This window comes from Hordeum vulgare, chromosome 5H, assembly GCF_904849725.1.
Source record: "Hordeum vulgare subsp. vulgare chromosome 5H, MorexV3_pseudomolecules_assembly, whole genome shotgun sequence".
Classification (NCBI taxonomy): Eukaryota; Viridiplantae; Streptophyta; class Magnoliopsida; order Poales; family Poaceae; genus Hordeum; species Hordeum vulgare.
Genome location: NC_058522.1, coordinates 530,212,412 through 530,226,146, shown reverse-complemented (window position 1 = coordinate 530,226,146; position 13,735 = coordinate 530,212,412). Strand labels below are relative to the sequence as shown.

General features: G+C 43.1%; 1 protein-coding gene across 1 annotated transcript; it reads right to left on the bottom strand.

Moving 5' to 3' along the window:
- Positions 1–355: 355 nt before the first annotated feature.
- Positions 356–4,890, bottom strand: LOC123452322 (disease resistance protein Pik-2-like). The gene is made up of 4 exons (XM_045128963.1): positions 4,834–4,890; positions 3,147–4,159; positions 901–2,902; positions 356–794 (listed from the first exon to the last, which is right to left on the bottom strand). The coding sequence occupies exons 2-3, from the start codon at positions 4,139–4,141 to the stop codon at positions 901–903; spliced, it is 2,997 nt and encodes a 998-aa protein (XP_044984898.1). The 5' UTR covers positions 4,142–4,159; positions 4,834–4,890; the 3' UTR covers positions 356–794.
- Positions 4,891–13,735: the final 8,845 nt, after the last annotated feature.

Sequence of the window (13,735 nt, the reverse complement as noted above, 5' to 3'; positions counted from 1 at the left end):
GGTGTCACCATAGGAACCGCAAATCTTATTGTACTACTGTAATATCATCCCAAGGAGTTGTTGCAATCAACATTTTACAGGATACACCAACAACAAGAGCAAAATGATACCTGTCCAATGGGCAACCTGTGGAAAATAGCAAGTCTGCAGACTTCAGGAATCCAACACCTCCAAAACAACAGAGCAAGAAGCAAGAAAATAGGAACGGTAACACGAATCAGCGATTGTCAGCCCGTCATCAAATTAATTACATGGGACTTCTTTACGGTACCAATGGAAAATCAAGCATTTTACTCTGTTTTGATCTATCTGCTATTCTATTCTGAGAACAGCAAAGCATTTGTGACCTTCAAAATTCTTAAAAGGTAGCTATCGAAGCCCTTTCTCATAGTCAAGCAAAGAACAAAAACCATTATCAAGTTTCACATCACGCCATGCAACTAAGAACAAAATCTGTATCACCATTCGCCACCACACTATGTCACTACCTCATCAGCAAACGCCTACCTCATCAACAAACGCCACGTTCTCCTCCTAAGTAAAAGAAGTTACTTCTTCAGATCCGAGGGCTCAGCCTGTATTTTCATTATCAAGAACCACACCGTATACAAAGCTCATACGGACAAGGAAACACATAAAGCACAAGAAGTAATCCATACAGACTCCTAACAGAATCTGATGTAAAGATCAACAAAGGACGGGAGCAATATGTAGTCGGAACTGCAGCCCTATCAACCACCAGCAGGCACGGTTCACTCAGTTGTAGTTCCTCGCTGAGCATGCATCCATAGACACTGATGAGAAACAAAATTTTGTCAACATGATGTTCACCCATATAGCTAGAACAAAAGGATACGAAGAGCAGAAGTTAAGATGATATGAAAACTGAAATTTGCCTACCTAATGGTACTGATCGACAATCAACTTTGGTCCATTCTCACATTGTCGTACTTCATTTGAAATCTGTTGTATCAGCTTTTTGGTACACTTACTTCCATTGTTGTGTAAACTGAAGTGCATCTCTTTGAGAACCTTGAGGTGTTCTATACAGTCAACTCCCTCGAAAGCAAAGAACCGTAGATCAAGCCTTTCGAGGTTCGGTGTAGCCTTCTCCAGAAAAACCAATCTTGGCACGTAAGGAGCAGAAAAACGAAGAAGCTTTAGACTCTCAAATCCACCAGGGGGAACCATGATCATCATGGTAATGTTAGGATGCTCCAAGTGAAGCTGGATCTGTCTGCAAGTGGCTTCTGATTCTGAACCTTGTTCTGCGTCTTCAAGAGAAAATGTGAGAGAGAACAGCTTCCTCAGTTGGCTAAGTTGCACCAAAGCATCTGAGCTAAGCATCCCGACTGAGAGGGTTAGCTTTGTCAGTGTGTCCAGTTCAATGATCCATTTTGGGAGCTTGACCACTTCCGCCTGCAGTTTGCAAGACAGCTCAAGGGCATCTAGAAACTTGGGCGGGGAGGAGAGATCACCCCATGAGCTGAGAAAACCAGCAGACCCATCATCAATTACAAGGGTTTGGAGCGAGTAACCACAAAGATCTTCAATAGAAGACCTCAATTCATCGAAAAGTTTACCCTCATTCTTGATGTTCAACTTGTAGATTACAAGCTTCCTCAGTTTGGTCAGCTGACAGAAATCTGCTACTGAAGATGGCCCTTCAACAATTTCGATGCCTGACAGGACACAGAGGGATTTTATTGGTTTCTTCTTCATATCACCAGGAAGCTTCAATGCCTTCCGTGTCTTTTTGTTCCCGCCAAGAATATTCTTCACCTTTTCCAGCTTGCAAATAGTTTTGGGTAACTTTGTTATGCCAGTTTCTCTGATGTCAAGGGTCTCTAAATACTGAAGTTTCCCTATCTCCTTAGGAAGCTTTGTGATGTCTGTTCTACGGAGGCTGAGGTGCTTGAGAAGAAAAAGTTCGCAAACAACTTTTGCGTGTTCTTGTTTGAAATCTGCACAGCCTTCAAGATCCAAGTGTTGCACAATTCTCAACTTTTGTGGCTTGGAGAGCAACCCATTCAAAGTACCAAATACGCTGAACGATCGCACATGGGATAGGATCATGTTATTTTTTGCGCTCTCAGTCTTCAAACCATCACTCTGAAGTGACAAACGGCGAACCATATTACTCGATGGTGCCACCAACCACTGGCCACCAACCACAGTGACAAAATTTTCTTCGGCCGCCTTGCACACAAGATACTCATGTATCATGTGATGAACTTCATAGATCTTCACCTTCCCATTGCTACTGTGCTTCACAGCTCGAATTATCTGCCTCTTCATCAAATGGTTGAAGCATGCTTCTGCGACCTCTTCTGCGCTCAATCCTTGTTTCTCACTGACAAGAGCTTCTGAGATCCATTTTCTTAAGATGCGTTTCCTGCTATTTTGCGAACCACTTGGAAATATGCTGAGATATAGCGAGCATCTTTTGATCTCAGCTGGCATATCAAAATAGCAATTATCAATAATGCTCATTAATCCACCATGGGAAAGAGGTTTCAGATAGTCTGGTGTCGGATTCTTACAAACTAATTTCCAGTCAGAAAAATGTGGGTTGCAGGCAACATATCCAGCCATGATAACTATCGCCAATGGCAGACTCATGCACATTTCCCAGTGTGCAGGTATAACTTTGCTCTTATCTTGCTGTTCCTGGCTACCTTTAGCTTCAGCCATGATGTCCATAAATAATTCTTCAGATTTGTTCTCGCTGAGGATTACAGCCTTGTAAAGACAATCTCCTTTATTTCTTACACAAGCACTGGCAACAGCCTGGAACCTTGACGTAACAATCACTCGGCTACCTTTCTCACTTCTAGGCAGTGACTTCTTTATCAGCCCCAACATATCAGTAGACCAAACATCATCCAGCACGAGCAGGTAACTGACATGAGAAGAAAAGATAATAGGATAGTCACTTTTAAACAATGTAAATGAAGTGTTGGAATAACAAAGAGTGAAATGAAAGTACATATCTAGCAAAAAATTATCTTGTTCAACTTGAATTCAAAGAACATATAAACAAACTGATGTAAATCATGTGAAGACTAGTTTACGAAATTCAATGATGCTTTCATGTAATACGCATGTGATGAGCTACTCAAAGGACCACTTGATGGATGTTATACCTGTATTTCTCCAAGTGCTCCTTAAGCTCTTTCTTGAGTTTTTGAAGTTTTAATGTTTGTAGTCTATCATGTGCTTTCTTCGAGGCGCCGCCCCCAATACTGCCATGAGATGTGTCCCACCACTGCTGCTGGCTGGTACCTTCTCTGACCTGTGGCATGATTTGATAGAGTATACTCCTTAGTACTGCCTCTACATCAGAATTATGTGACACTGTGACCATCGCCCTGCGGTCAAACTGATCACTGAAGTTCTGATATAATGATCTGGCTATTGTGGTCTTGCCGATCCCTGCCAATCCAACTATGCATAGCACACCATGGTTTGTTGGATCTGCAGTAGGTTCTTCCACAGGGACAACGGTGCTACTGCTTGGAAGCTGCTGTGCAATGGTGTCTGCTGGCCCCTCAGTTGTCAGCATCCATTTCCCGAGCATCTCCATGTCCCTTTCGACTCCCACGGGTGTCTTGGTTCTAACAAGCGCAAGCTTTGTCTGCTGATTCTCTGCGGCATTGAACCCAATGTCAGCTCCACCGGGTCTGTCGCTGCTGATCCTTGGATTGTCGAGGCCGTATCTGATGCGCCGTTCCCCGATTTGCTGCGCCCGCATTTTGAGTTCAGATAGGGTAGAAGCTATTTCGTGGCGAGGCCACCATGTCAAGACCTCATAGATTTTAAAGGCGACAAATGAGCAGCAGCAAAGGTCGGCGGTGGGGTCGTGATGCAGCCGGTGGGCGAAGTCGTCAACGCAGTCCTCGATGTCGTACGTGACCTCACGGATCTGCTTGAGCCAATCCCTCGTCAGGAGGTCGTGGCCATGGGGCTTCGTGCGGCAGAGTTCGCCAATGAACGCATGCATAGTGCCGAGTTCGTCGGTGATGTACTGTACGTCACCACGGACGCCTTGGATCAGAGTGTAGTCCTCGGCAAGCAGCGCCACGAGTTTGGTCAGGAGCCACTCGATGGCCTCGCCGTGCCCCGCCACCACCAGATCCATTGACGGCTTGCGATTTTTCTGTACACAGGAGTAATTAGGTGAGACTGGAAGCAAGATATCAGAGGATCCTCTCTAACCAGCAGAGAAAATAGACTGACAAAAATGTGCAGAAACAGAGAATCATACTAGAGACAACCATTTCATGCAGAAACAGAGAACAACATGCCAGAGACAACATATAGTATATGTAGAATTGCGGCGTTTTAAACACAGAATTGCCTAATGATGCACTACTCTATTGCCTGGGGGGACCCTCTCCTATTGTCAGTATTGCCTGATCTCTCTTCTAAACAAATGTCCTCTTACACTTGCATCTGTTCAAACTTGCCCCCTGCAGTTGCATCTGAGAACTTGCCTGTTCATGAGGGGACAAAAAGAGCTGCGTAAGGGCCATTTTCTGGATTGGGAAAAAAATGCTGCATCTACCTGAACAAGCTTGACTGAAAAAAGGTTCCCCGTGAGATCCTCGATGTGTGAAGGGCTGGATGCGGGATTTGCACGCAGGGCTCCGCGCGCGACTATTCCCACCGGCGACCTCGACTCTGGATCCCCCCTCCCACGACTCCGGCCACCCCTAGCCTCCCCTCGTCGATGAAGACGACGACGCGGCGTGGGCGAACGACCCTGCCCCCACTCTCCCCCCTCACCCTGCCGTCCAGGAGACGAACTGGACACTAGGGCGAACGACTTACCTTCACTCTCCCGGAGATGTAGCGGTTCGCCGCGCCCGCCCCCGCCTCGCGTCACCGACGGCCCCTCCTCCCTTCTCCCCCTCCCCTTCTCTCGTCGCGCGCGCGCTGCTTGGTCAGCTGGTACTGCTCGTCTCCGCGTGGTGGTCGTTGTCGCCGGTACACACGCCCCTCACCTTGTTCCTCGCCGTCGCCGTCGCCGGGCTCTCGCCGGCCGCGCCCGCCGACGAGCCTAGGGTTTCTCTCCCTGCGTTTCGCGCGGGGTGGTGGATGTGGATGGAAGGGGAACGGGGAGGGCGAATTGTGTGGGGCGCGTTTCCCCAAATTTTCGAAACCCACCGCTCTCTCTCTCCCCCACCGGGAGAATATCTTGTGCTACCTCACATTAGGTGCTCCAGCGAACTCGGCCGTTGATCTGAGATCGAATGGACATCATTAAAAGATGTGGAACAAAGCGTCATTTTGAAAATATTGGGGTTTTCTGCAAGACATTCATGCTGGATTTGTCTTTTTTGTTTCTCAATGTGTATTTTGAATTTCGATCTGAATTTTTTAGGGATTGTACATTCATGTGATGTGAACATCCATATTTTTTTGGAACATTTAAATATGCATTTTGAAAATGAGAGCACCTAATCTGAGGTGATCCCATAGCACCAGATATTCTCCCCTCCCCCCACCCCCACTTGGCCGATCTTTTTTTACCGTTTTGACCCATGAATGAAAGATAGCACGATTTAACTTTTAGTTTGAAAAAATGGATCTCACGTTTTTTGATACGCCAGTAACGAAGGCGTCTCGATTGCACACGAGACGTCGCGGTCCTTCGCATCTAGACATGGCCCGTCTCCTGTTCAACTGTGTTGATGGTTCTACACGGCAAGCATCGTCTTCTTACTCTCGCCGCGGACCTTGTGTCTATCCCTCGGAGAGGTCAACTGCGACGGGATAGTATGTGGGGTCCACCCCCACAACCTCTCCCAATCCCTCTCTTCTTCCCCGAGCTCAAACAAGAGAGGAGAGCTCCTCCCTCTCTCCACATATCAAGGCTCACTCAAAATCCTGCTCAAATTGGGTGTTTCTTCTATGGATCTTTCTCTCCCTTGTTGTTTGAGGTAAATCTCTCCTGGATCCCTGAATTATGTCGGTAATTTCTTGTTATTTTGGTGGTAGTTTGTAACCGTAGGTGGAACCTATTTTGTAGCTATTTTCGAAATCCTTGGGCATTGGATATCTTCCAATCACGTTGTTGAAGTGGAATGGGTATGCATGTTGCGAGTACAAATGATGATTTGATTTTCTATGATGGACTAAGGTTAGGAATAGGTTATGTGTTAAGCAATTGACATGATTTATTGAGTACATAAGTTTTCATGTGTCTTTGAAACAATTCATTAGCAATGACATGATCTAGATATTGTTGTCATTGACTCATTATAGTTGCACTATTTTTCAGACAATCCATTAAAGTGGCCATTGATTCATTTCATTGTTCTCATTTTTAGATGGGTAGACTTGTTAATGTTCATTATTTGGACAAAGCATCATTTGCGACCAGCAATTCAAGTGACAATGAGGGTGTGATAGTATTAGACACATGTCCTAGTTATGATGAGGTTGTTAAGAAAGTAATATAAAAATTAGATTGGATGGCCTCAATATAGTTGAACTAATAGGAAGATACGATGTTAGAGTGGGAACAAAATATTGATTGAAGAATAAGCCTATCACCATCGAATTGCGTTGGGGTATACAAGGATGAAGTTGTGGCCTCGCAAGACATGTCACTTGAATTGTTTGCCACCAAGGTGCAAGGTTCGTAGTTTAAAATTGGCTTAAACTGGCAAGTGTCCTCCCTCATGTCATGTTATGAACACAAGTAGACGTGTGACTCGAGTTGGGGATAGGTTCGGGGCCTATGGCCCAATGCTTCTAGCCAACCTCCGCCTAGCCAAGAAAATGAAGTTGTTGTGAATGTTAATGACAAAGTCAATGAATAATATGATGATGGTCATGGCGATGTTCATGGTGGTCATGGTGATGGTGATGACGATGATGCCATGCAAGAGGGCGATGAGATTCATGGGAATGAGCAACGTGAGAAACAACGGAAGCATGAGGAGGACATGGCATGAAAAATAAGAAGATGGCTCATGAGGAGGAGAGGGTAAGGAAGCTTGAAAGGGATCCTCGGGCACTAGAGCATGCCCATGGGTGATGATGATGATGAGCAGGAGGATGAGATTCACGGTAATGAAACATGTCACTTGGATGTGTTTGTTAGGAAGCAGGACATGGACCGTGAGAACGCCTATGCGTATGACTTGGATGGCGGAGGTCTGGAGGAAGAACTAGACGAGGATGGATTCACAAAGAGAGAGAACTATATATACACAGAGCTGACGTGCCTATAAAGAACAAATCCATTTTTCGTGAACTCAGACTAACCCTTAAGGATGTAGTTGATGATGGCATGAGCAGATCGGTAGAGCCGACACCCTACCTGACCCTGGAGAACCAAGGGACAAGGACGAGGACGATAATTCTTAACTAAAGAAAGGGGCCAAGTTTGTGAGCCTGGAGGCCTTCAAGGCGTGACTAAATGACTAAGCCATTAGGAACCATAAACCATATGTTGTTGGGCACTCCGGCCCAAAAGTGTGTTACACCATCCATTGTGACAAATAAGGATGCCCATGGTTAGTCCATGGAAGAAGACTCCGACCGGACAATGGGTGTTAAGAAGTTGTGTGGCTATTCACAAGCGTAGGACATCATCGAGAAAAGCCTAATACACACTGTTAGCTGGCATACGAGTTTCTTTGGTTCCAATGGTGATGGTGAAAAAAAAGGTTGAGATACAAATTCAAGTATGGCAAGACAAGCAAGGCCAATGCAAACGCTCCAAGGATGTTGTACAGTGGTTGGTAAGAAGCATTCAATATCCTCGTGCGGTTGTTGTGAGCGATTTCCCATAGGAACCCTCACATAAATCAAGCACACCCAAGCCTACCAATGACAATATATCTCTAAACCAATCATCTATATAAATCCATACATATAGAAAAAAATCACATGATCAAGCCTACCACGTACACGTATCTTATCTTCTCAATCATACCATATACACACATGCCTTCTCTTCTAAAGCTTACAACATACCCACATGACCAATCCATGGTCTTTCCTCCCTCGAATACGTAGCCAAAACCAAATCATAGGGTTGCAGAACTATGAATTAATTCCACAAAAGTAAAAAAAATCAACCAAAAAAAACTAGAGGTTTTTGTGGAGAATACGTGAAGGAACTTAGGGGGAGATCCACAATTTTGGTGAATAAAATAGGAGATTTGAAGGGTTTTGGTGGGGGAGGAGAGAAGGGGATCTCTCTGTCTAGTGGTTGTACGAGGAGGAAGACACCCCCGTGTGTCTTAGTGGATCGGGACCAACCAAGGCCGACTCCCTCCAGTTAACCCCTCTTCGGGGGTTAAATGCTAAGGCTCATGGCATTCACCCCTTTGCCACCTCGAACGGTCACCACAGTTGACCAAAGAGTGGGCTAGGGGTAGACGCCACAGACCGCAGCGTCTCACGTGCAACCGTGATGCCACAGTTACTACAGTCTCTAAAAAGGTCAGATCAAAAAAAGTAAATCAGGGTCAAATCATGCTAATCTTTTGTTTATGGGTCAAAACAATGTCGGGCCTAACCATCCACGTTGCATCATCGTGTGCTTAATGGATGATCTGGGTGGATGAAATCTCAAATAGATCTAGGGTTAAGGCAAATGCTTGATGTCTACTACGCAACTTTATTCTTGTAGACTCGTGTTGGGCCTCCAACGCAGAGTTGTGTAGGACAGTAGCAATTTTCCCTCAAGTGGATAACCTAAGGTTTATCAATCCGTGGAAGGCGTAGGATGAATATGGTCTCTCTCAAACAACCTTGCAACCAAATAGTAAAAAGTCTCTTGTGTCTCCAGCACACCAAATACAATGGTAAATTGTATAGGTGCATTAGTTCGAGCGAAGAGATGGTGATACAAGTGTAATATGGATGGTAGGAATATATTTTTATAATCTGAATAAATAAAATCAGGAAGGTAGAAATTCATAAAATGTAGCACAAACGATATTGCAATGATTAAAAATGAGGCATAGGGTCCGTACTTTCGCTAGTGCAATCTCTCAACAATGTTAATATAATTGGATCACATAACAATCCCTCAACGTGTGATAAAGAATCACTCCAAAGTTCCTGTCTAGCGGAGAACAAAAGAAGGAGTTATTTGTAGGGTACGAAAGCACCTCAAAGTTATTCTTTCCGATCAATATTTCTAAGAGTTCGTACTAAAATAACTAGTTATCCTTTCCGACCGATCTATCCAAGAGTTCGTACTAAAATAACACCATAACAAGTTCAGATTCATAATACTCAATCCAACACAAAGAACATCAAAGAGTGGCCCAAGATTTCTATCGGAGAAACAAAGATGAGAACGTGCATCAACCCCTATGCATAGATTGCCCCAATGTCACCTCGGGAATCCGCGAGTTGAGTGCCAAAACATATATCAAGTGAATCAACATGATACCCCATTGTCACCAAAGGTATACATAGCAATACATAAATCAAGTGCTCTCAAATCCATAAAAGTATTCAATCTGATAAAACAAAATCTCAAATGGAAAACTCAATTCATCACAACAAGATAGAGAGGGAGAAACACCATATGTTCCAACTATATTAACAAAGCCCGTGATACATCAAGATCATGCCATCTCAAGAACACGAGAGAGAGAGAGACAGAGATTAAAAACATAGTTACTCGTACAAACCCTCAGCCTCGAGGGTGGACTACTCCCTCCTCATCATGGTGGCCATAGGGATGATGAAGATGGCCTCCGGTGATGATCTCCCCCTCCGGCAGGGTGCCGAAATGGGCTACCGATTGATTTTCCGTGTCTACACAGGCTTGCAACGGCGGAACTTCTGATCTAGGGTTATTTCATTTTTTTGTATTTATAGGGATTTTTGGCGTCGGTCTCACGACAAGATGGGCCTCGAGGGGCCCACTAGGTACTAGGGTGCACCGGGGGGCTGGTGCGCCCTGGTGCCTAGTGGGCACCAAGGGGTCCCCTCTGGTGGTTATTTTCTCCAGTATTTCTCTTTTCTTACAAAAAAAATGTCAAAAGTTTCGTCCAATTTTAAGAACTTTTATTTCTGCATAAAAAACAACACCATGATAGTTCTGCTGAAAGCAGCATCAGTCCTGGTTAGTTCCATGCAAATCGTATCAAAACCATATAAAATTGTTATAAACATGGCATAAATACTTCATAAATCATAGATACATTGGATATGTATCAATGCTCTGGGACCTTCCATTAAGCACACAATGATGCAACATGGATAGATAGGTCCGACCTCGAGACCTTTTTTTACTATTTTGACCCATAAAAAAAGATTAGCACGATTTGACCCTTGTTTTTATATGAACTTTTTGGACACTATAGTAATTGTGGTGTCTCAGTTGCACCGGAGATGTCGTGGTCCATGGCGTCTGGCCCTAGCCCACTTCCTAGTCAACTGTGGTGATCGTTCAAGGTGGCAAAGGGTTAAACGCCATAATCCTTAGCATTTACCCCTCGAAGAGGGGTTAACCCTCAAATGTTTCCCATATTTATGATCACTGGTGGATGAAATCCCAAATAAGGGTGAGAGCATCTGCCTTATTATGATGACTTTGCCCATGTAGAAATGATTTTGTTTTCAATGGTAATAACTCTTCTCTTTTGCAGGTAATTTATCATTTTATGCTACACCAAATCTTCTCCTTGCAGATTACTTTTCATTTTATGCTACACCGAATGGAGTACCAAATGCTATTCAAGCCGGTGTGTATGCAGTTGGTCAGGTGTCCATAGAGGTTTTTAGCCAACAAGGTGGCAACATAATCTCTGAATCGATCCGTCATAGACACATAGTGTAGGCCCTATAAGACTTTATTGCTGCCGATATGTCGAATTTTGTTGCTATGTTCAACTTATTTAATAAGAAGTCGGGTGTGCTCTTCATGCTTTTTATCCGCTCAATGCTACATTTTTAAATTAATAAAATTACCCTATATTAAAAACCAAAAGGTTTGAGTGGCTAGAAATTTTACTCCAAAATAGATTGCAAATAAATCCTAAGGAAAACAGTCTTGAAGATTCTAGTCCTACTAATAACACAACTAACATAGAAAAAAAATCCAAGGATCCAAATGCTCAAGAAATCCTATGAAATTTATTTGAAGCAAAGGAGCCCTTAAGTCTACTCAACGGAAGGGGGTGCATCAAAATGCTTCAAAATCTGTAGGTCATCCTCCATCCCAACATGTTACATTTATAATTTTTGAACAAGTAAAGTCCATCAATATATAGCACGAAAACTCAACTTGGACTTCTGCCTGAAATACTAGTTGTAAAAAAAATTATTAGGAGAGATTTTAACATGCGACCTACACTATATATAAAGTCTATTCATCACCCAAGGCGTAGAATAATTTGTTCTTCAACCGAGGTAATCTTAGTTTCATAAATAAATTACTTTTCAAATACAAAAAACTGAATTTATATTGATTCACAACATAAAATTTGACATAAAAAAACAAAAAAAATATGTCATAAGACCGGAAAAAATGAATTGTATGTATATTTTACACTACTTTTTATGTCTATAATTTTACATGACATATTTTTTTACGATGATTATATATGAAATAAGATAAAAAAATATGAAACATAAAATTATGGTGCATTGATGTTAAAATAGAGGGGGTGAAGAATAATTATTCCTCACTCAGGATGACAAATATATACAGACCGTCTATTCTAACATTCCGTGCATAATAGTTTTCTCACATCACTTCTGAACTTCCTCCGAAAGCTAAAAGAACTACACTGCTACCCAAAGTACACTTCAATGTGAGCAGAAAAAACTGCGCACATTTTTTCGGCATCGTATTCACTCGAGTTTCTAAAGAGTTTGTCAGAATGAGGCTTATAATGTATTATTGGATAGCTATGGAAAATGCACAACTTTTCCGTGTTGAACATTTTTTGAGATTCCTCGTGGTCTAAGAGCAGGTTTTAAAACGGTGGGCGCTCGACGAGTGGCAGCGAGCATATTTTTGCGATTTTTTTCTAAACCGGTCGTCGAAATCTATCAAACGATACATCGTTGGAAAGATATCATCAAGGCACAACTTTTTCATGTATATTACACTCTATAATTATTTACAGTTTGAGAACATTTTCAAATTTACTGAAATTTGGAATTTTGTTTTTCAAAAATTTCATTTTCTTGATGCGGTTTTCACTGCAGTTTTTTAAATGTTCGTCGGAATGAGGTGTATAATATGGCGTTGGAAATATGTGGAAGAGGCCCAACTTCCATATGTTTGACATTTGTGGAGATTCCTCACGGTTTTAAATGGTTTCTCTCGAGTGAATAGATTGCTATTCATTCGGGAAAAGGTTTTTGACTTAGGCGATTTGTTCGCAGCTAAGTCTCCGAGTATAAATTTTCCTTTCACTCGGAGTATATTTCTACTTGGGCGAATCGTGTTTGCAGCTAAGCCCCCGAGTGTGAGAATTGTTCTTCACTCGGAGTTTCTTTCGTACTTAGGCGAAAACTGGTTCGCAGCTAAGCGTCTTGTTATTCACTCGGAAGGTTTTTTTTTTAACTTAGGCGATTCATGTTCGCTGCTAAGCCCCGGAGTGTGAGGATCGCTCTTCACTCGGTGTGTGGTTCGTACTTAGGCGAAGACTGGTTCATGGCTAAGCATCTGAGTGAATAGTTTATTATTCACTCAGAAAAGTTGTGTAACTTAGGCGAATCATGCTCGCAGCTAAGCCTCCGAGTGTGAGGATTGCTCTTCACTCGGAGTGCGGTTTGTACTCAGGCGAAGACTGGTTCGCGACTAAGCATCCGAGTGAATAGTTTGTTATTCACTCGGAAAGGTTTCGTAACTTAGGCGAATCACGTTCGCAGCTAAGCCCCCGAGTGTGAGGATCGCTCTTTGCTCAGAGTGTGGTTTGTACTTAGGCGAAGACTGGTTCGCAGCTAAGCATCCAAGTGAATAGTTTGTTATTCACTCGAAAATGTTTCGTAACTAGGCGAATCACGTTCGCAGCTAAGCCCCCGAGTGTGAGGATCGCTCTTCGCTCGGAGTGTGTTTTGTACTTAGACGAAGACTGGTTCGCAGCTAAGCATCCAAGTGAATAGTTTATTATTCACTCGGGAAGGTTGTGTAACTTAGGCGAATCATGTTCGCAGCTAAGCCCCAAAGCTGTTGGAAATATGCCCTAGAGGCAATAATAAAATGGTTATTATCATATTTCCTTGTTCATGATAATCGTCTATTGTTCATGCTATAATTGTATTAACAGGAAACAGTAATACATGTGTGAATAAATAGATCATAATGTGTCCCTAGCAAGCCTCTAGTTGGCTAGCTCGTTAGTCAATAGATGATTATGGTTTCCTGGTCATGGGCATTAGATGTCATTGATAAACGGGATCACATCATTGGGAGAATGATGTGATGGACAAGACCCAATCCTAAGTGTAGCACTAGATCGTATTGTTCGTATGCTAAAGCTTTTCTAATGTCAAGTGTCTTTTCCTTCAACCGTGAGATTGTGCAACTCCCGGATACCGTAGGAGTGCTTTGGGTGTATCAAACGTCACAACGTAACTGGGTGACTATAAAGGTGCACTACGGGTACCTCTGAAAGTGTCTGTTGGGTTGGTACGAATCGAGATCGGGATTTGTCACTCCGCGTGACGGAGAGGTATCTCTGGGCCCACTCGGTAGAACATCATCATGAGCTCAATGTGACTAAGGAGTTAGTCACAC

What these genes read in the sequence shown, in the direction of transcription:
- LOC123452322 (XM_045128963.1), bottom strand. Translation starts at nt 4,141, where the DNA reads ATGGATCTGGTGGTGGCGGGGCACGGCGAGGCCATCGAGTGGCTCCTG. An exon ending in GAGCACTTGGAGAAATACAG is followed by an intron (nt 2,903 to 3,146) that starts GTATAACATCCA and finishes TTCTCATGTCAG; the next exon opens with TTACCTGCTCGTGCTGGATG.